The sequence below is a fragment of the Carassius carassius genome, chromosome 9, assembly GCF_963082965.1.
Source record: "Carassius carassius chromosome 9, fCarCar2.1, whole genome shotgun sequence".
Taxonomy (NCBI): domain Eukaryota; kingdom Metazoa; phylum Chordata; class Actinopteri; order Cypriniformes; family Cyprinidae; genus Carassius; species Carassius carassius.
The window spans coordinates 16,572,089-16,594,354 of record NC_081763.1 but is presented as its reverse complement, the minus strand read 5'-3'; the positions used below and the strand labels follow the sequence as shown (position 1 = coordinate 16,594,354).

The window sequence follows — 22,266 nt, the reverse complement described above, 5'->3', positions numbered from 1 at the left end:
TAATAATGTCTGCAAAATAATCGTTTATTTAGTAATAAGACATCTGAGGACTACTTTGCAACTGGCTCAAAGTTCAGTGGTCCCAAGCTGGCTTATTTCAGATTGCGTATTTCCATTGAGATTGTTAGGAATGCTAACAGATAGCAGGAGCTTTAAGCATTAAATGATCTGCTACCTGTCCCAAATCCGCCCACTGCCGACACATATTCTCTTTTTCTTTTCATTCCTCTCTTTTTCTTTTTCTCATTCTCTCATTTTCTGTGCCATTGCCTGTTGAGACCTAAAGACAGTCATTCGCTCACATTGAAGATAGACACAAAAGCCCATTCTCTTCATCAGTCTCCATTCCTGTATTGCAGGAGATTTCTTCAGCGAGCTCTAACGAGCCCTCAGCACCCACAACATGGTGAAATAGAGGTCAATGACTCTTGCATCTATCAATATTATGTTCAACATTCCATCCTTATGCCCAAGGCATTTTATACACACATTGAAGAAATATGAATGCTGCTCGAAATAATCACAGTGAAACTCAGGAGTGTGACGGAGATGGCTGGAATTGTTTTATTGATTTGGCTGTAAAGGTATGAGCAGTGCAGCACCATGTGTTGCCACATTGATGGATGAGGCTCCGTGGCCCAACTCCAGAATAAAAAAAATATCCCTTTTTTAGGTAAAGGTGGTAGAAGGCGGGACGAAATCGAGATGGCAGCTATAAACGTGCCTGACAGCGTTCATCATGCTGCCTTTGTCTTACAAAGACAGGCCACCAATTGGTATACCTAACGTCTGCCCACCCAGTGCACAGAGGAAAGCCCCACTTGCATTTCAATCATACCGACAGCGGTTACAGCATGATCCCAAAGGTATTCGTGAGTTTTGGTATCAGCAATCTGCGTATTAACAAAATGATATGGCTGCGAACGAAGTGGCTACAAAGCGACAACGCCACGCTTCTGTCATGCTGCCTCTCGCCTCATTTATTTAAATCATAAAGTATCAGTTCAATTAGATAAGGATTCATCTGCCATAGATTGTGATCTTAATTCTCGCCGGGGCTCTGCCGGTGAGTCACACGGTTTTGAACTTGAGAGTTAGTCATGGATTGGTAGCGAGATGGAATTTTCTCTCTCACAAGGCAGAGGAGTCACTTCCATTATCCATCTCCCTCAATTAGGCTCTGAGGTAGTGTGCAGCTCCGGGCGTCCAGGCCCTGACCGGCTCTCCTGGGGAAAGCAACTGTTAAGTGCTTCAAAGTTGTTCTTAGTAAATAAGATGATGAAACAGCCCAGGCTGAATCTGGGAGGACGGCAGAGTAATAAATGAAAGCAATAAAAAGAATCTGATGAGATTATCCAAAGATAATAGTCTAGAAGGCTAACTCCAAATTGCATTGCTGTTCATATTTGAATATATATTGAGTTTCTCAGTACACGCTAATCTCTCTATTGACTTCTTTATTTTTATTTTTTTTGCACAATGGAAAGCCACAGCCCCTGAACTTTTCCCACAAATATGAGTTATTGTCACCATCAGGCAATTTGGTGATCAAGTGGTGTCTCTTATTTAAAGAAGGAGGAGGTAATTACGGGAATGGTGGATAACTAATTTTGTTCAGATTTAAACAGACGCACAGACAATGAAGAGATGAGGCAGGCCCCCTGCCAGGAGCTATCGAGAGAGAGAAAAATCCTCTCAGCTTATTCCTGGATATACTGTACGTGACCAACGATCTCCTCGACTGCTTTGCCTTGTCATCATTCAACGTGTCAACGTTACAATTATTACTTAACCGATTCGGAGGCCCGAGCACAAAGGTAAAGCTGTTATGCGTAATAGGAACAAATTAAACAGATGAAAATGAAATCGAAATGTCTCCTTTCAGTTCTCCTCGGTATTGTGCACCCCTCTCATTTAATGCACTCTTATCGCACGGGCATGAAGAACAGCATATTCAATAATGCCAATTTATAGAGACTGCCGCTGCCTCTGCTATCTAGGGCCCAGATTCTATCAGCTTATCGTAAGAGTCGTCCTTGACGTGTTACAGTATATATGCAGCTAATTTACCTGCATGTCTTCCACAAGATACTAAGACTGTGATAACCATGCACCAGCATCTGTCAATCACAGCATGGGACAAATCTGACAGAAATGAAATTAAACAAGACGAGAAAGCAGAAATAAGGGAATGAATCTACACCACGCAGATGTTTCCAACACTGTTTGTGCTCATAAAAACGAGAACTAAATAATCCCATTAGTGACCTGGTTGGAAGCAAGAGGCGCTGTGGAAACAAATGGCATGTTGCCTATTTTAATTTGTGTAAACTTATAGGGCTGTGCCCGAGGAGACCTGGATGAACGGTAACCCATTATTGATATTGTGTTGGAGGCTCATAAATAACCATAGTGTTGCCATGGAGGAATCTCTAATCCACTGTATGGAACTGTCCATCTTTCTAGCCTCTGTCCTCTTCCTGTGCCCTTGCTCTCATTTGCACCTAAAGTGGGATGCTGTGTGTTAACACGCAGGGCCCTACAAGGTGGCCTATTTTGTAATGTGTTGGGTATTTAATGCATGAGGGAATAGGGTCACGGCTTGAGGAGCGGCACCAAAAGAAAAAAAATTAATAAATAAAAAAGTGGGGCTCTATGGTGTCCCTTTGATGAAAAGGATTAAAGTCTGCTGTTACATTTCATTTCAGTCAAGTGCCATTTCTCTGGAGGTCTAAAAAGCGATTAAAAAAAATTCAAATGCAAAACTCCCCAAACATGATGTGTTTTGCTCGAAGGACGGCTGTCAGCTAATAAATATCCTAGGGCTATAAGTTTATAATTTTGGCACTTATGGTGGGGGAAAACAGGTTCAGATGACACTGCTGATGATGAAATGATAAAAAGGCTGCATGCATAAAAACACCCTAATAAACATTGCGAGGTGCTAAGAAATTGGAATGTCAGGGCAGGAAGGAATACATATTAAACATCATGTCTTACGGCACTTCAAAGCAGCAGGGATGTAGTTACACAGAGGTCAACTGTGACAAGTCCTTTAGTCTCCCTGCCTGATGCAGCTCTGTGGGGGCTGCTGCTAACCCAATTTATGTAGACTGTCACCGGGATTTTGCAGCGGTGACTGCTATCACACTGATCTACACTAGCCTCCTGCTGCTCATGAGGGGGGGGGGGGGATATTTTCTTGTCATACGGTTGTCAGATGTCACAATTGCCAAGGACCTTGCAGTCAACTAATGCCTTTCAAGTTCTTGACCTAATGCCAAGGATGGGGTAAGTCCGGGAGAGGCCTTTTGCTAAACTTATCAGCAGTGACTGCTAAGAGGTATGAGATTGACTACTGTGATTGCATTTTGTATCAAAGGCAGGGCACAGTTAGAGCGGACTACTTAATACAATGGGGTTAACGACAAGGGAATTCACATGCTATCAGATGGCAGTATATATCTGTCAAATCTGAAGGAGGATAAAGAAGTAACTAAGGAAATCATGACAGATATGGATGCAGGAGTGGGTTTATTGTTTTTACTCCATTTCTCTTAAAATAAAGTGGAGTCTGGGAAATGTTGCAAGACACAGAACATAAAAAGATACAATAAAATTTGGTGGCTGCATCTGAAATTTAACACTTATATAGTAGGCAAAAACAATATGGGTTATAGAGTAGTACAATATGTCCAAATTCATAGTACTCATAAATTAGCAGGCAAAAACTCCACAGATAATCTACTATTTCTTGTGAGATTCTGGTGTATGCATCTGATGGACACTTCACTCATGTTTCATCATCTCATAAAGCATGAGACACAACTGATGCTGGTAGGTCACAAAATAACAACATGACCAATGTGGAACATTCATCATATAGAGAAAATATGTTTGAAATTCTTTATTTCAACATTTTTAATCTGTAGAACACAAATACTGCCATTTATATTAACTAGTTAAAGTTGTTCACAAATCTACAACGGTCAATGAAATGAACTGTATAAATTAAGTTAAAGTACAAAGAGTCCAGTTGTTAAAACTCACTTTTTGGATTGTAACTGTAATTGGGCATAAAAAAATTAGTATGCATGCAGTTTGATAATCTAATTTAACTATTACATTTAATAATTTATACAACAATTTAAATTAAATGAATTAATTTATATAATGATTTCAGTAATAACTATTTTATTAATAAAACAATTGTTGTATATATATAAACCCATTTCCAAAAATGTTGGGACACTGTACAAATTGTGAATAAAAACAATGCAATGATGTGGAAGTTTCAAGTTTCAATATTTTATTCAGAATACAACATAGATGACATATCAAATGTCTAAACTGAGAAAATGTATCATTTTAAGGGAAAAAATAAGTTGATTTTAAATTTTCAACACATCTCAAAAAAGTTGGGACAAGGCCATGTTTACAGCTGTGTGGCATCTCCTCTTCTTTTTATAACAGTCTGCAAACGTCTGGGGACTGAGGAGACAAGTTGCTCAAGTTTAGGAATAGGAATATTGTCCCTTTTTTGTCTAATGCAGGCTTCTAGTTGCTTAACTATCTTAGGTCTTCTTTGTCGCATCTTCCTCTTTATGATGCGCCAAATGTTTTCTATGGGTGAAAGATCTGGACTGCAGACTGTCCATTTCAGTACCCGGATCCTTCTTCTACACAGCCATGATGTTGTAATTGATGCAGTATGTGGTCTGGCATTGTCATGTTGGAAAATGCAAGGTCTTCCCTGAAAGAGACGACATCTGGATGGGAGCATATGTTGTTCTAGAACTTGGATATACCTTTCAGCATTGATGGTGCCTTTCCAGATGTGTAAGCTGCCCATGCCACACACACTCATGCAACCCCATACCATCAGAGATGCAGGCTTCTGAACTGAGTAGTGATAACAACTTGGATTGTCCTTGTCCTCTTTAGTCCGGATGACATGACCTCCCAGTTTTCCAAAAAGAACACAGAACAGTTTTCCACTTTGCCACAGTCCATTTTAAATGAGCCTTGGCCCAGAGAAAACGCCTGTGCTTCTGGATCATGTTTAGATATGGATTCTTTTTTTACCTATAGAGTGTGTTCACCGACAATGTTTTCTGGAAGTATTCCTGAGTCCATGTTGTGATTTCCATTACAGTAGCATTCCTGTATGTGATGCAGTGCCGTCTAAGGGCCCGAAGATCACGGGCATCCAGTATGGTTTTCCGGCCTTCACCCTTACACACAGAGATTGTTCCAGATTCTCTGAATCTTTGGATGATATTATGCACTGTAGATGATGATAACTTCAAACTCTTTGCAATTTTTCTCTGAGAAACTCCATTCTGATATTGCTCCACTATTTTTCGCCGCAGCATTGTGGGAATTGGTGATCCTCTGCCCATCTTGACTTCTGAGAGACACTGCCACTCTGAGAGGCTCTTTTTATACCCAATCATGTTGCCAATTGACCTAATAAGTTGCAAACTGGTCCTCCAGCTTTTCCTTATATGTACATTTAACTTTTCTGGCCTCTTATTGTTTCCTGTCCCAACTTTTTTGGAATGTGTAGCTCTCATGAAATCCAAAATGTGCCAATATTTGGCATGACATTTCAAAATGTCTCACTTTCAACATTTGATAAGGTCATCTATATTCTATTGTGAATAAAATATATGTTTATGAGATTTGTAAATTATTCCATTCCTTTTTTAATCACAATTTGTACAGTGTCCCAACTTTTTTGGAATCTGATTTGTATATATATATAGTTTTTAATTCAAATTGGTAAATATAAGCACTCTCACAATTGTGCCAGATAAAGCATGTGTAATATGAATGCTTCATCTTTTAGCTTTTTTATGTAAATGCTTGTTAATTTTTAAAGCCTCTGCTCTCATGTCAGAGGGTGGTGGTCGTGTTTGACAGCTATTTCACCTCTTTAAAATTTTAATTGGTTAAACTGATGGTGTTGCAACAATTCTTGGTCTATATTACATATGTGACATATAAAAACATAGTGGACCTGCTCCGTGTAAATTGCGTTCAGTTGTTTTTTCGATTTAATTTTTTTTAAAGTAGAAAATTTGATTTTATGTTTTTAGGCTCAGAGTTTGAAAATGGATAAACTGCTTTGAGTATCGGATTTCCACATGTGGGCGTGCATTAAAGCTCCTTTCTGCTGATTGGTCAAACCAAACATGTGCAGCCTGTGATTCTTCCACAGTTCCGTGCACCTACAGAATAACAGTCCTCTATTAGTTTGACGGATTCCTAAAGCGTTGAAATTACGAATAATCTCTATCTCATCAAACAACCGGACTAAGGAATGCTTTGACATACACCGAACTAGCCCATTGAAAGGGCTTTCTTTTGTGCAATGTTCAGCAAGCAACAGAGAAAAAATAGCTTCGGTAAATATATACTTTGGTTTACCAATCATCAGAAAGGGGCATTTAATGCACACCCACGTGTGGAAATCGAATAGCCTACTCAAGCCGTTTATCCCCTGAGCCTAAAAATATAAAATCAAGTCGAATTCTCGTTTTCATTTTTTCTCTACTTCAATATTAAATCGAAGAACGAATGAACGCAATGTAGACGGAATGCATTACATTTATAATTTAAAAGAAACAGATGACTATACAGAACAGAACTTTAAGACCGAATGCATAGCTCAACATTTGTCACTTAACTAGATCGACTTGTGGTGCAGAAAAGCTGTAGGATTTTGTGCATCACTTTCGAGTTGCTTACACTAAACCCCTGAGCCAAAGTCAGGCTCAATGGTGTGAACTTGAGAAGGATCACAAGGATGACTGTGGCACAGGCGCGTGGAGTGACAGATGCAGTCATTTACATGGCACCACGTGGATACGGTCCACTGACTACCACTCGCGCGCTCTCCGTTGCCCGTTCTGCCTCTCTCCGCGCGCAATCGGTTTACCTCCACTGAAAAACAGGAGGCACTTTTCCTTTGCGTTTTCGCTGCCCGAACACAATGAAATCTTGGCAGCTAATTGCAGTCGTGGGAGATGCCCTTCAGGTAAGACACATGAGCGGTGGGGAGAAAGGAAAATGAGCGCGTTGGTTAGAGGAGGAATTTGAACGCGAAATCGTGGGATGTTTTCAGTGCGCCGCCGTTAAATCTTCAGCCGACACGTTTTTCTTCTCTTTCGACTCTCGCTTGAGCCTTATTGCAACATCAAAGGTTAGTGGTGACATCTCAACAGCTTGGCTTGTATTCTTGCATCTTGATGCACGCCTGAGTTTTGTGGCGTTGAGGGACATTTCTCAGGGACTTGAGAGACAGGTGCTTTCTGCATGGCATGTGTTTGAGTACAGGCATGCACCGAGATCCGAGTTAAGGAATGGTCCCTATGTCATGCTCTCTCTTTAATGGTCGATGCCAGTACACTAATACCCATTCTTGAGGACTTTGCGAGCTAAATAGACCAGATTTTAACGATCACAAAGTTATGCTCGCACCAGTTTGCCTGCTTGAGCTTAGTATGATTTAAATGCTACAGCGTTATTTCCAAGGACTTTGCTGGTTCACCTGGGACTGGAAAGTTCAGGTTATGATAGTGTATCTTTTCACACTGAGATCAGAAAAATGCATCTGCGTTTGATAGTCTGGGTCAGATTGTAAGGAAGAAGACTGTGGATGCGAACATACCTGACGCGGAAATATGAAATAGGGTTCCAAAGAAGATGACAGAAACAATAACACCTTTCAGGCTGTTCACTTGGAGACGGACTGATGATTGCTTTCTCACTGTCTTATGCTGTGGGAATAGAGTAGTCTTTCGTGGACGTGGGAGAAGTCGCTTAGTCACAAACTTGACTGTTTTGAGCACTGAACTTCTGATGTGATTACCTCATTTCATACTGAGATTAAAAAGCCGTAGAAATGTACGTTTCATATACAATACCTAGAAGTATGTGGGTGTAGTAGCAATGTGTGGACCATTCGTGGTGCTTTTCAATTTGAAATATATATTTTTTTAACAAGTAAGACTGATATTCTGTGTGATTATTATTATTAAATATATAATACACCATTTTTTATTTTTATTTAATTTTTTTTAGATTATCATTAGTCAAGTCAAGTCAAGTCACCTTTATTTATATAGCGCTTTAAACAAAATACATTGCGTCAAAGCAACTGAACAACATTCATTAGGATAACTGTGTTAATAATGCAAAATGACAGTTAAAAGGCAGTTCAACATTGAATTCAGTGATGTCATTACTGTTATTACAGTTGAGTTACGATTCACACACATATTTGTAGACACACAGACCCTGGGTTCTGTTTTACGAGAGCGATTGTAACTTCCAGTTTAATCAGACTGGTTTATTTGAAGGAGCCTGGAGAAGAGGTCTTAACCTTTCCTAGGTTAATAACAGCAGAGACACTTGTAATACTTCACTCAAGTGGTTTAGCCGCACTTATTCCACTGTCACCAATGCATGGTCAGAGAGCTGTCTCATGTAAAACACTTAAGATATAGTAGATATTGTTTGGCTCAAAAATAGTGCATTATGTCATGGCTGAGTCAGTAGAATGCAGCTAAGTCACTCTTGATCTATGTTTATGTCCTGCATTTCATTAAAGCAGCCATGTTTGACTTTTAAAACAAAGCACTGTTATATATACAACCGTTAAATGACTTAAATCACCTGGAACCATCTTTTTTTGCTCAGTACACAGCAGTTCATCGTAACAGAGGGGGCATTTTGTGTTTAACTAAGACTAATAGTTTAATAAGCTGATTAAGAATCTGCTATTTTCGTTTTGTTAGCCATGAAGGCACAAGACCACATGAACCTACAATTTTGACTTGTAATTATAATGCTTAATGGTGAGCTGCAATAAAGGAGTGTTTCCTGCATAGTATATGGCAAAAGACCAATTTTCATTCTGGAGTCAGTGGTTAAAATCATGGTTAACCACAGAGGAATATGCACAAAAAAAAATAAAAACAAAGCCCGTAGATGGTCCTAAACATTGCCGATGTTTTTTTTTAACAACAAATGGAGACTGAATCACTGTGGCTATGACACAGTGCCTACAAATGGAAGAAAATGTGCCAAGATCAATGGCACAGCAATATGTCAAAACACTCTGTATGGTTTCTCCATGCCTCAGATGATTTATGGTGTTATGTTCCACACCAAATAAATTTGGCACAAATAGATTTAAATGCTTTCCTATGAAATTCTGAAGCTATAACACTCTCTGTGTTTTGAACGAGGGGAAAAAAGGTTCTGATCAGTAGGATTCGCTTTGTGTGATTTATTAAATTTATTTTCTACATTTATATGCCATAAAGTAATAACTGTATGCCTACTGCATAGCAGGTAGGAACAACCTTTGTGACAGTCTGGTGAAGGAATTTGATCACTGAATAAAATAGAGAAAGACAAGCTCAATTTCAAGATCCATTTCCTTCAAATAGAGTCTATTTTGACCACTAATGTCAGACGTTTTTTTTAGCGACTACCAGAGGAACATACTTAAAGGAAGGACATGACAGAGTGGTGCAAATTATAAGGCATGATTAAATGGTGTCAGTCAAAATCTTAACTGGCCAGTCAGGACGCTTGGCTCTTTTTGACCAAACAGTATTTAAATTATTATAACCTAACTGTTTCTGAAACACTATGATTTTGTCTTGTCTTGCTTTCTGAACTGGCTCTTTACCTGCTAGTTTTTCTTAAAAATTCCAAATACAATTTTTCCTTTTCCTTTTTTCCCCTACCAGGCTGTTATCTTAATGAAGTATTCGTTCTTAAGTTAAAAAGCTCCTGAAGAAGCTAGAACAATATTTTAGGTGGCAAAAGCTGTGTTTGGTGGTGTTATGAATGTAGACAATGACACATTATTTTTCATTCTTTTCAGAAGAAGACCTTGAAGTTGTTCCTTCTAAATTGTGGTCTGTTCATTGTGACTTTTCTTAAAAAAAATTTTTTTGGTTTCTGTAAAGTCAGATTTCATTAACATAGCATAATTCTGTTACTGACTTGCCCGTTTAATTTGTTTCACAATGCAAAATTGTATATGGGCCGTGGAGAAATATGGACGATTATATGAAACAATAGCATACTATGGGGAGAAAGACATCAGTTAATCCTGCAGAGGAGAAGCTCATACATGAAAAAAAAAGATTAATTGTCCTTTTAATTTTGACACTTTTGTTTCATTTTTATTCTTTATGCTTGGATTCATTTTCAGAGAGAACATGACAGATAAATTAACGATTGACAGTGACTGCTGTCATTGACTTCCGCACAAAACTGTATAACCTTCTCTATTAAAGTGTGTATTAAGTATTAAAGTCTGATTCAGAATGCAGTCTAGACAGCATTCATTGAATGTGGTCTTTTTTTTGTAGCAGTGCATGATGGAGATTTAAAAGCACAGACATGTGATGAATGTCATTAACCAACCAAGAAGCCTAGTGCCGGGCGATAAGCAAGTGATTTATTGTGTAATCCCAGAGGGCGAACTGTAACTGCAGTTTCAAGAAGAAAGTATCCACGTTGGTTGTTTGTTGTCCTGGGTTATTAAGGGTTTCCAGTGCAATCGATGCTGCTGCTTGTAGATGGTCTGTGAATGAAGAGGACTAGCAGAATAGCTGGTTAATAGTCACAGGGAGGGAGATGCTAATTGGCCAGGAGTAGAAACCAGTTTATTGGAATGTAATGGAGTATGTTGGCCCTCATGGGAATGGATTTCAGGATAATCTGTTTTAAATCCCGACTCTGTTTGCATTGATAAACAGGCATTCGTAAATCTTAATTGGCCATGGATTGTAGTGGTCAAAACCATTAGCGTTTAGCACCTGCATCATCCGCTTAAGACAGAACCCCAGCGCGTATGCTTGTTGGCACAGTTATTTGTGTTGACATTTTTAATGTAATTGAAAGTACGTTCACGGTGGGCAGAGCAATGCTGCATCTCTATATTGCTAAACCATTAAGAGAGGATAAAGGGATTAGGATGTGGTGACACTTTTCAAAGGTGCTTGTTTTAATCAGTGTTAAGCGAAATCATAAATGGCCAAACATAACTGTGATTTAATTAGACCTAAGTGGAATTTGCTCGGTGTGGTGCAAGATTATATCTCCCCTGCAGAATCCTATCCCCTTTGGACCGTTTGTAATGTCTGTAAAAAAAAATTATCACATTATCACAGTCTCTTCTTCTAGATGATTAAAATAGCCTTTCGTAGCGCTGAACAATTTGGTAGATCAGAACAATCATTCATTTATTAATTGAACATTTAATTTACTTGAAATCGTCAAATTGCTACTCCATAGCAATCGCATACAACAAACAAAAATACAGAATAATTAGAACAATCAGTAATGCTCAATAAATAACAGTGTGTCATATCTATACACATTTTTCCCAGAATGTTCTTGCAACCTGGTAGCAACACTTCTACGGCCCGGTACATGGTTGTGACACTTGCATACTTTGTTTTGTCTTGATTGACAGTGAACTTCCATGCTGACGACTTGTTAACATGCCAATGTGAGCTTTACTTTGACTTCAAAATGGACCAGTTTAGAATCGGCAAGACGTGAGGCTGACCAGTCTCGCCAGTATATTTAAGTATATTAAAATTTCTAACTGTCTAATTTGGGAGCTTGAATCTTTTTTTATTTATACCTTAATTGTCAAATTAATGTAGTTAAGACAACATATACATGATTGTTTATATTGGCACAAAATGTAAACTCTAATATCACATAGCTCTATATATGAAGTTGTATTTAGAAGTGTATTGTTTAAACACATACTTACCGTACTTGTGAAAAGTAATATATACTAAATAGTAAGTCTCAACTACTTGAGTTGTTTATATTGTTGCAAAATGTTTCAAATATTATTATCGCCCAAGCTCTAATCTGCTAAATGTGACTATAAAGCATTATATATTAAGATAATAAGATTCTAATATATTATAAACGCTAACATCATAGTTAACTGTAAAGCTGCACTGAAACAATGTGTATTGTGAAAAGCACCATACAAATAAAACTGACTTGAGTTGACAGGCTGTGATTCTGCACCATTTTCCCAATAAACTTTTTTTTTTCTGCTTTGAGATACTGTGTGGTGAACAAATCTTGCCTGACACTGGAATGAGTCATTGATCAATGCTTTTATCATTGTTAATATTTGTAAATATATTTGACGTGTTACAATGTACAGATTAGAAATGTGGCTTTACAGGTCAATAGCTCGGGAGCGGTTAAATGAAGATAAACATGCCGCCACAATGATCTTTCAGTCGCCACGTACATGACATTCGCAGACGGCATTAGCGGCATGCTTAACATCTCCGTTAATTTGTGTTTGCTTTGTATATGATTTAATTGGCTCCATGCATCCGTTAAGGCTTTTGTATTTGAGAAAGCGTTACTAGTCATGTCAGTCTTCATGGACATCAAGAGCTCATGTCAATGTTGGGCGTTTTGTCCTTTGGTGCTATAAGGCCGGGGCCTGCTGGTGATGATAACAGTGATAATTCAAAGTGATTTCGCACAGCATGGTTTTGTCAGTCCAGTCACCCCGTGGCACGGCTACACGCTCATGTGTCTTAAATCCGCCAGAGGCTTTACCGTTGTGTGGTACACTAAGCCTTACTCATAGGTCAGATGAGTCATTGTTTTACTTTTTCGTTTACACGGCAAATCCAAAGCTTTTTTGTGAAGCATGATAATGGATTAAGGCTACTCTACCTCTTATTTTAGACATCAGGCTGATCACATAAGGGGCTCTCGAGCTTTGTATTCAGTGGTAGTACAGTGCAATACATCAGGCTAACTCTGGGCATAGTGCTGAGGCATGCTTTTTTTTTCTTTTTTTACATAATTATTTCAGACTCCACTTATTCAACATAGAGGACTGTTCAAATTGTGAAATCACCGTGGGCCATAGCGAACCATGGCTGAACTCTAGAATCAGCACTCCCTTGGTTCTCATCTACCTGGAAATGTTTCTACCCCCTCTCCTTTTTAAATGCTGACTTTTCACTTGTGGTGTTCCAATTATTTCACGCTGTCTACGCGGCCTTGCTTTCTCTCTCTCCTTATCGCAAATGGAAGAAAAGTCTTCAGCTGGTTATCAAAATGCTAATGCGCTTGAAAGGAAACATTAGTCTTCCCCAGTAAAATGTTATTAAATGGGGTCTATTTAATCTTGTAAAAGTGCTGCTATCTCTTCAGGATTTCCAGATGTTTGCGCTTTGCCCATACCGTCTGTCCTCATTCCGATGCAGGGGTTGGTGGCTGGCAATGCCTAAGTAAAAAAATTGGCTGTTCTCGATCTTTTTAAGTGAAAGCTCTAAAAGAGAAGAATCTTTATGTTAAACAGGTATTCTGAATGTGATGAAAACCAGTTCAGAGGTTAGACTGAAAAGGAAGGGGGCGGCTGTGTGTAGACCGACTAGCGCAAGCAATAAGTAAAGTTTATTTTGTAATATGCGATCAATGTAAAGCTGCATTTTTCCCGAGTGCAGAACAAACATTCCATCTGTCTGTCATCAGTATTGCTATGAGAGCCTGAATATATACTGTAGTTCACCCATGAAGGCAAATCACACTTTTATCCCCATTTGCAAAGGTATAGATGGTCATAAGCCATTGACATGCCTTTGTTTTCTGTGTCAAAACAGAGATGAAAGCGTTCCTCCCCGTTAAAAGTGCATTGAACAATTGCTTTTGCATATTCTCTTAATGACATTAGTTTCTCATCAGCATGCACTATACACTAAGTCATTAGAAATCACATTTCTCCTTGGAGTTGGGATTTGGCACCGCACCAATTGAGGGATTGGGCCGTGCTGGTAAACGGTGTTAAGATTCTGTCCTGACCTTTGATTAAACCTCTCCTGCGGGCTCTGCCTATGTTGCTGTCAGACAGACGTTTGCAGGATTCACAGGATTATGAGGTATTATGCAGAAGGCATTCTTTAAGACAACATACATTTTCTGTTTAAAAAGCACCAGCGTGATTGACATTGGGGTGAGAGACGTGTCTGTTGTTGCTTGTTGTGTTTGGCTCATCAAAGACCCTAATGGAGGGCTACAGTAGTTTGTATGTCTGTGAGTGTTTTGAGAGCCAGATGTTGGTGTTATCCATCACATGCTTTTCAGCTGGTACTTGGAGATCACAGATGATATCAGGTGGATATTAACTTTAATGTGCTCAGCCATTTCTCCATGAAGCCTTACATTTCAGGTCCCACTAGACATCATCCCATCTGTTGGAATTGTGCCATGTGGATTATTATCCAGCAGTTTGACATGAATCAGGTTTTCCTCTAGTGCTCCTGGTCACATGTTCGGAGTTATTTTTATCATGCATTTTTCACAATATTTTCTCCTCAGTTTTTGTATTTTATTTGGTGCCTGAAACATAACGTGTTCCTCCAACCCCTGTTTGGACAACTGTTAAACCCTTTGAGATGAGATTCTTTTTCATCAAGAGGTTTTGTGATGTATTCTAAATCTGCTTCTTTGGCTTCACCCTTAACCACGTCGCTCCCAAATCTCTTTGGGTTTGGCGTGCATGGTGTGGTTTTGATGTTTATTTTGCCATGGGTGACAGGAGCCTGTGCCAGAACAGAATTGGCAGTGTATCAGCCAGAATGAATGTTATGCAACCTGTGACAACTCAGAGGACTGTGTTGGTGTGAAATATCAATATGCACAATACAACAGCACATAAAACGCCACATGGCAGTGTAAACAGAAACAAACTGTGTCAGGGAGATAGTGAAGATAATCCCGACATCTATGGATGGAAATTCGCAAAGGTGACCGATCAAGAGATGCATGTGGAACGCAATGCTAGACCTCTCGGTTTGCATCCAACTTGCGGTTCAGGCTGTTCCTTTGGCATCAATTTGGCTGTATTTCAGGTTTTATGGTATATCTGTTGCACTTCTTGTCATCAATTTATGCTGCCTGGTCTTCTCTGTGAGTGGAAAAAATGCTCAGAAAAACCACTTATGTGGATTATAATTTTAATGCCCAACAGATTTCATTTCTTTATTATATTAAGTTAATGAATATCATAACAAGGGAATTCAAATCCTCACGGCGACTGTTCCTACCTTTTTGGAGAGAATTTCTGATGAACCTTTTTATCTCTAATACATGGCACGTGGGGCTTTATAACAGCCCACCGAGACACCGGCACTCATTTTCTCTCAGGTGAGCCTTTAATTGCATCTTCCTTACTCAGTGGCATCTTTCCCATCATGGTGGGCTGCTCTCCTATGCGAATAGGCTCGCACTTACTCAATAAGTGGAACAGTGGCAGCTGTCATTGCATGTCTTATTATTACTGAAAAAGACTTTCTAGTCCTTAAAAAACCACCGACTATCGGCCTTGCTTTGATTTAGTGAATATTGCAGCAGCTAGACATCGTCTTACAGCCATTTTGGCAGACCATTGGCCCCAGTGTATGGAATCCACTTCCAGTGGAGGAAAACAGCTCTCAATTCCCCTCCATAAACTGCCAAGCTGCTGCAAAACAAAAATATTTTTTTTTCTCCAGGATTATTTTGGGGTGCAATGGCGAGCATCTGTATGAAAGGTCACCGTCAATGGACTTCTGTCACATTGATGTGTCGTGGGGGACGTGCAGGCTATATGTACTGTACTCTAATCTGGGAACTACCCGCTGGGAGGAGCTCAGCTTCTGTATTGCTTCCTCTTGTTGCAGCTCAATGTGCTTTCACAGAGTTCCTAAATTGAGATTAATAATGTCATCTACAGCTGTAGTTTAGGGACAGCGATTTCCGCCCCTCCTCTCCCCACCTTCAAAGTCCCGCAGACTTCCATTTGAAGAGATATAGAATGGGCACAGGGAAAATTAATATTCTTTACAGACCATACGCATACACAGGCATCATCAATTTTGCAGATTTATTTGTATACATTGACCCTTTGACATTCAAACCCAAGGTATCCTCCCCCACCAGTGCAGAATGAGCGGACAGCATGTGTGCGAGAGAGTGCGTGGGCAAAGTGTCATGGCTGCGCAGTGCCAAGAACAGCTCCCCACATTGTTAACAGTGTTCACTGTCTGCAGACGTCTGCCTGGCTGAGGAGCTCATGAAGCTTAGGATGCTGTCGTGAAGGACGAGCACAACTTCCATGAAGCAGGGTTATGCAGTAAAATAACTTTTTTCTGTTTGAATATATTATAAATGTTGATTTTTGAAAATATATCCCTGTAATGGCGAAGCTAAATTTACACCAGCAATTACTTAAGTCATATGATTCTTCAGAAATGTCTTTATAATCATATTTAAGAAATCAAAAATAATAAATTTTGATCAGTTTATAGCTATTTAATGCTCAATACAACTATTAATTTCTTTAAAAATATCCATCCATCCATCCATCAAATTGATACATCAGTTTTTCATTATGTGTGCTATTAATGCGAATCTGAGACATTTGAAAAACATTTATTTTTCTTTCTTTCTTTCTTTCTTTCTTTCTTTCTTTCTTTCTTTCTTTCTTTCTTTCTAGTGATCATAAGCCAGATGCAGAGCTGCAACTTGGAGTGCATGCTTTAAAAAAAAAAAAACTATTTTCTTTTTTTTTACCCATCCACTCATTTTAAATATCAGCACAATTCTCACAGGCTTTCTATAGTCACGTTCATTGACGTGGCATTGAACTGTGGAAGTCAAATCACCTTCACAGACTGAAAAATCCTTGGAAAATGAGAAACAATGAAATCTTGAGATTTGTGGAGAATAAAAGCTTCCCTCAACACTGCATCAGTGACTTGGCTTATTTCATCTGTGCCTCATTCTCTGCCACTATTTCATTTGTTTCAATTCCAAGGACTTGTGGAATAACTTTGCCAATTGTTTTTTTCTGGATAATTATAATCCAAATGAACCAACACATGATGTGTCAGTGTTTTCCTGAAATTTGGTAGCCATGCCTAAATCTAGTTTGCAGTAGTTAAATAAAAAATAAAAAAATCCAGGTATTATTGATTATTTTAAGCTTCTCTGTTCTGCTGACTTATTTCATTGTTTCTTTAAGTTATTCAGCACACTTTTGGAAGAGTAAACCAAAAGTGATCAGAAGCACAAGAAGCCACAGCCGTTTGTGTGTAGCTGGTATGTTTTCAATTAAATCCCAACTCTCTGTACATGATGACAGCAAAGTTTTAAAAGGAAACCATTTGCTGCCGACTGGTTCGCTGATGGCGATAGCAGCAGTGGTGTATCAGTTGACTAATTGGAGAGGCTGTCCTCGCATTGTTCTCTGCAGAGCCTGTTGTTTTGCTCATTTGGTGTGACAAATAGCAAGCCTGTGGAGGATGCAAGGCCTGGGTGTTGTTCTGACCTACGACATCTCATTTGTTTCTGATAAATGGCCATTTTCTAGAGGTGCATGGTTCACTTGAGAGGCAATTGCCAGGTATGAGTCGCCTTCTTCTGTAACATAAGAAAAAGCCATGGCCTTCCAAGACTTGGCCAGAAATTGATGCTTTACTGGTTGCTCTTGCAGCACTATGTCAAGCAGCTCCTGGTCTAATACTTAGATGTGATCATTATGGCAGCTGTATTCATATTATTTATGAGCATTTAGTTTTAAAAACATGATATTTAGATTGGCTCCTGCACATATGTTTTACCATCATTAGCTTTGGATAATTGGAGGCAGCATTTTCCAAGCTTCTTTTTGTCTTTTATTCATCAGCATCATGCCAGAAATGTGAAGGTCTTTGTTCAGAAAGTTTATAAAGCAGTTGTGTTCCATGAAAGAGGCCCAATATCTCTTCTTACAAAGGAACTGAAGAAAAGGAAGACGTTAGTCAGACAGCTCTGATATTTTTAGATCTAATTTGTGTTTTGTAGGTTTATCCAAATCTGGATATTCTGATATCATTCACTAACGCTCATATTGTTCCACACCTATGACTTTCACAAAATAAGAAAGTTTGGGGTAATGTACTGGTCACTGTTTTTCATGAAGTTACAATAATTGTGGACTTTCAGTGGCACCATACAATTATCATATCATATGTCCATATTACATTCAATAATACTTCTGACACTTTATGTGTGTAATTTAAGTACAAATTCCATAAGGTCTTATAAACCACTAAGGTCGTTTTTGGCAAGTGAAAAAAAATCCTTTATTTAGTTTTCTTCAATCAATCAGAAATTAGTCGGTTCTGATTGATTCTTTTACAAATTGAACAGATCAGGAGCCAGATTCATTACAATAACTAACAACAACAACAACAACAACAACAACAATAATAATAATTAAAGCTGCAAGCAGCATTTACCGGGGTTCAAGCATTTAAGGCCTCTGAGGTAGTCACAGTCAGACACATGCACTGAAATTAAATGATTAAACTAGTTTTTCAGAGTTTAGATGTCATTTTCAGGTTTCACTGTAATCATAATGTGGCAAACATTTAAAAACTGATATATATGTATAAACAAAATGGAAAACTTTAACTCAATGAGATTTAAAATTTTGTAACTGTGTTTTTTGATTGTTTAGGCATGAATTAATGAATCCTTTCAACAGTACTGTTTAACTTAGCTGAATGAGCCCATTATTGGTCTTCCGCTGCCATCTAGTGGTTATAAATTGCATTTACTCAAACAACAATGTGTTTTTAAACATAACTGTTATAGTGTTATTTTTTTTTTGCCAAATCTCTCTTAAATTTTGCATGCTTGTTTAGAATGAAATTATGCATTATTTTACAGTTTTGATAATTTGTGGGCTTTCTTGTTTGTATTAATAGGCCTTAGTGTACACTATGCAAATAACATATTATAAAATTACTGGTTTATAGTTGTCCAAATCCAATTGTTCAACATGTTTTTGATAATTATTGACCTTCAGAGTCTAGAGAATTGTACTTCAGTGGTGTTATTGATTTTCAGCTTAAACCCTATCACTAGTTTGCCAAAGTAACTTTTTAAAATAATCTTGAATATTTAATTAACAGCTTTATTGACAACATTGGTCCCAGAGGCAAAGTTGTTCAGAATGAGGAGATCTATCATATGATATGAAGATCTAGTGTTTTTGAGTGAATATATGAGCATTTTCAAACAATTTGATATGGCAATATGGCATTTACCATATAAATCTTGTGTTTTGAGACCTTTTCTACTGTTATAGCGCCACCTATGGTCCGATCTTCATGAAACTTTGCATGCTTGTTAAGAGTCACCTGTTACATGATTTCACCAAGTTTCATAAAGTTTTGAGTTTTCGTTTAGGTTTTATAGGCTTTGGGGTGTGTTTGGCCACACCCCTTTTCTAAATTACCCCTTTAAAGCCAACCAAAGTACAAAATTCAACATTTTTTTGATAATTATTGATCTAGAGAGTCCACAGAATATTACTGCAGTGGTTTGGTTCCAATCGGACAAAAAACCTAGGACTAGTTCGCAAAAGTAGCTTTTTAACATATTTGTGAATAACAATTGAACGATTTGATTGACAGCAATGGTTCTTGAGGCAAAGTTGTGCATTATGAGGAGATCTATCAAATGATATGCATATTGTGTTGATATGTGAAACACCACGTGATTACAGAGCCATGAAACTCGTTAGCGCCAACTAGTGGCCGATTTCTTTCAAAATTCTTACAGACCTTAAGGTTCATGAGTCGAACGTACCCAGCGAGTTTCGTTCCGATCAACATCTGTTAACCCTTTCAAATAGGTGCCTAAAATTTTTTGGCCAATGGCGGCCATGTTTTTTGAGATATGCAAATGTCCTCATAGGTACTTGTGCCCCTTCAGACCAAGACACTGCATACCAATTTTCAAGTCGATCAAGCCAACAGTTGCCTAGTTATAGCTGTTTATGTGTTTTTTCTTTTTATAGCGCCCCCAAGTGGCAGAGGTCTGCAATTTTTTTTATTTGACCAAAGTTTTAGCTCATAAAAATGTTCAGCAAGTTTGGTTATGATATCTCATTTCATTCATGAGTTATGGCCTGTTGCGTAAAATTGGTCCTCGACTTTCGAACATTTTGGCATCCCATTACAACAGTGAGTCGAAATTTCTACTTTTTTTTTGATAATTATTGATATTCACTGGCCAGAGAACATTTCTGCAGTGGTTTGGTTCAGATTGGGCGAAAAACCTAGGACTAGTTCGCAAAAGTAGGTTTTGGACATACGTCAAATTTGCGAAAAAACGAGGCCTCCTAGACCCAAAATCAGAGTGACCGTTTTTCATTTCGCATGACCCAAGGATTCCAGAAATGTTAAATTTTTGGCTCTATCACAAGCGCTTTAGGAGCTATTAGCTAAAACGCATTTTCGATCACTGTAGCGCCCCCTATTGGCCAATTGGGCTGAGACTTTGATAGGTTCTCCCCAAATTGAGCTCTATCATCTGACCAAGTTTCAAGTCTCTAGGCCTTACGGTTTGGGCTGCACGTTCAGTTTTAGGGGAGAAGAATAATAATAATAATAATAAAAATCCTAACAAAAACAATAGGGTTTCAGCACTGCGTGCTTGAACCCCTAATAATAGTAAGAAGAAGAAGAAGAAGAAGAAGAAGAAGAATAAAGAAGTTAAGAATGTTACTTAGTGCAACTGATAGTTTTCACATGATGTCACACCCTTACAAGAACATGGAGGGCAAAACAAGGCTTTCCTCCACTGACAATCAGTTATTTTTATGAGGTTTGCATTAAGTAGTAATGTAGTAAGACAGTGGTATTTAAAGGCCAAATTCAGTATACACATTATTGATGATGCATACTTTGTACAGGCAAGCAGATGAACCCAGAATTTAAATGAAATGAGCAAAGTTTAATATTAATGTTTTTCCTTAGAAGACCATTATAAAGAAGACTCTTTACCATTTACCACATTGTGCTCATATTCCAGGCTCATTTGCTTGCATGCATAAAGCATGCATCATCAGTAAGGTGTGTACTGAATTTGATCTTTTAATATCACTGTTTAAAAGGCACTTTAAGTGTTTTCATATTAAACATTTTAGAATGTCCCACTGGTTTTGAAATATTGCGGCGGGTGATATTTATTTGGATTGCTAATAGCCAAACTTGCATTTTGTTCACATATCTTTGTTTTATTCTTTTGAGAGATGATCAAAATATTTTTTGGATTGGAGCAGATAGAAAACTGACAAGCTTATGCTGCAGTTCTATGGATGTTTTGCCTGCCAGGTCTTCGAGCCGGTCACGTGACTGAAAACTATCAACTGTTGAAACATTGAAGAAATTCTCAAATATTTCTAAAGATAAAAAAAATAAACATATTATGAACTAGGGCTGGGCAATTTTATTGATTCTGCGATATAAATCAATATTTTTTTTCCAAAGAAAGTATCGATTTTTTAGCCGCAATTTTTTAGTCCCATTATAAATCCCACATGTTTACCCCCGTTCGCGTTGCAGGAAGAGCGATTTGGTCAGCCAGCCGCTAGTGTTGCTGTAGAGCAAATTCCCCGTACTAACTTTACACAGACGCAGACGTCTACCTCTTCCTGTTTACCAAGTCAGAGCAAGGATATTCAGAGAATGGCGGCGAATATAAATCCGGCACCCGCCTGCTTAAAAGCAGATGTGTGGGAGCACTTTGGTTTAAAAAAAAAAGAAGGAAAGCAACAACTTGGATAAAAGCGTCGCAGTTTGTAAGCTATGTGGCACTAACGTTAAATATTCCGGCAATACCACAAATTTACGAGCGCACCTAAAACGTCACCACCTGGAACAATTTTATGCTTACGGAGGACCCAAAGCAGCAGTGGCCGTGTGACCCAAAACAAACTACGCTGGACATCGATGGCGGTTGTTCCCACAAGTTTCCATCTGCTTCACCAACGTCGCAGTCCATTGTTTTCATTTAAATTAATTCAATCCAAGTAAATGAAACAGTCACAAGATGTCACCAAAATCACTCTGTCCCCTTTAAATCTATCAGAAAATGATGTAAGCGTATCAAATTATATAGAATCATATTGAATTATATCAGATCGTATCGTTGGCTGAATATCATGATATATATCGTATCGTGAGCTGAATATAGTGTATCGTATCGTGAGATTAGTGTATCACTACAGCCCTATTATGAACATTTTGATAAATGTTTTGGGGAATACAAAATATTCTTAAATTTATTCTTAAGTTAGTAAATAAGAGAGGGGAAAAAAATGTCACGAAGAATTTAATTCTTAAGAGTATTTTTTGAATCCGG

General features: G+C 38.3%; 1 protein-coding gene across 2 annotated transcripts in view; it reads left to right on the top strand.

Moving 5' to 3' along the window:
* Positions 1-6,829: 6,829 nt before the first annotated feature.
* Positions 6,830-22,266, top strand: part of LOC132149089 (RNA binding protein fox-1 homolog 1-like) — a 263,380-nt gene continuing 247,943 nt past the window's right edge. Inside the window, exon 1 of one of the 2 annotated variants that reach the window (XM_059558021.1) lies at positions 6,830-7,042. In XM_059558021.1, the coding sequence (XP_059414004.1) occupies positions 6,998-7,042 (45 nt within the window). In that variant the 5' untranslated portion in view covers positions 6,830-6,997. Of the gene's footprint in view, positions 7,208-22,266 lie in introns of both variants that reach the window. The other variant, XM_059558025.1, reaches the window with a different exon arrangement.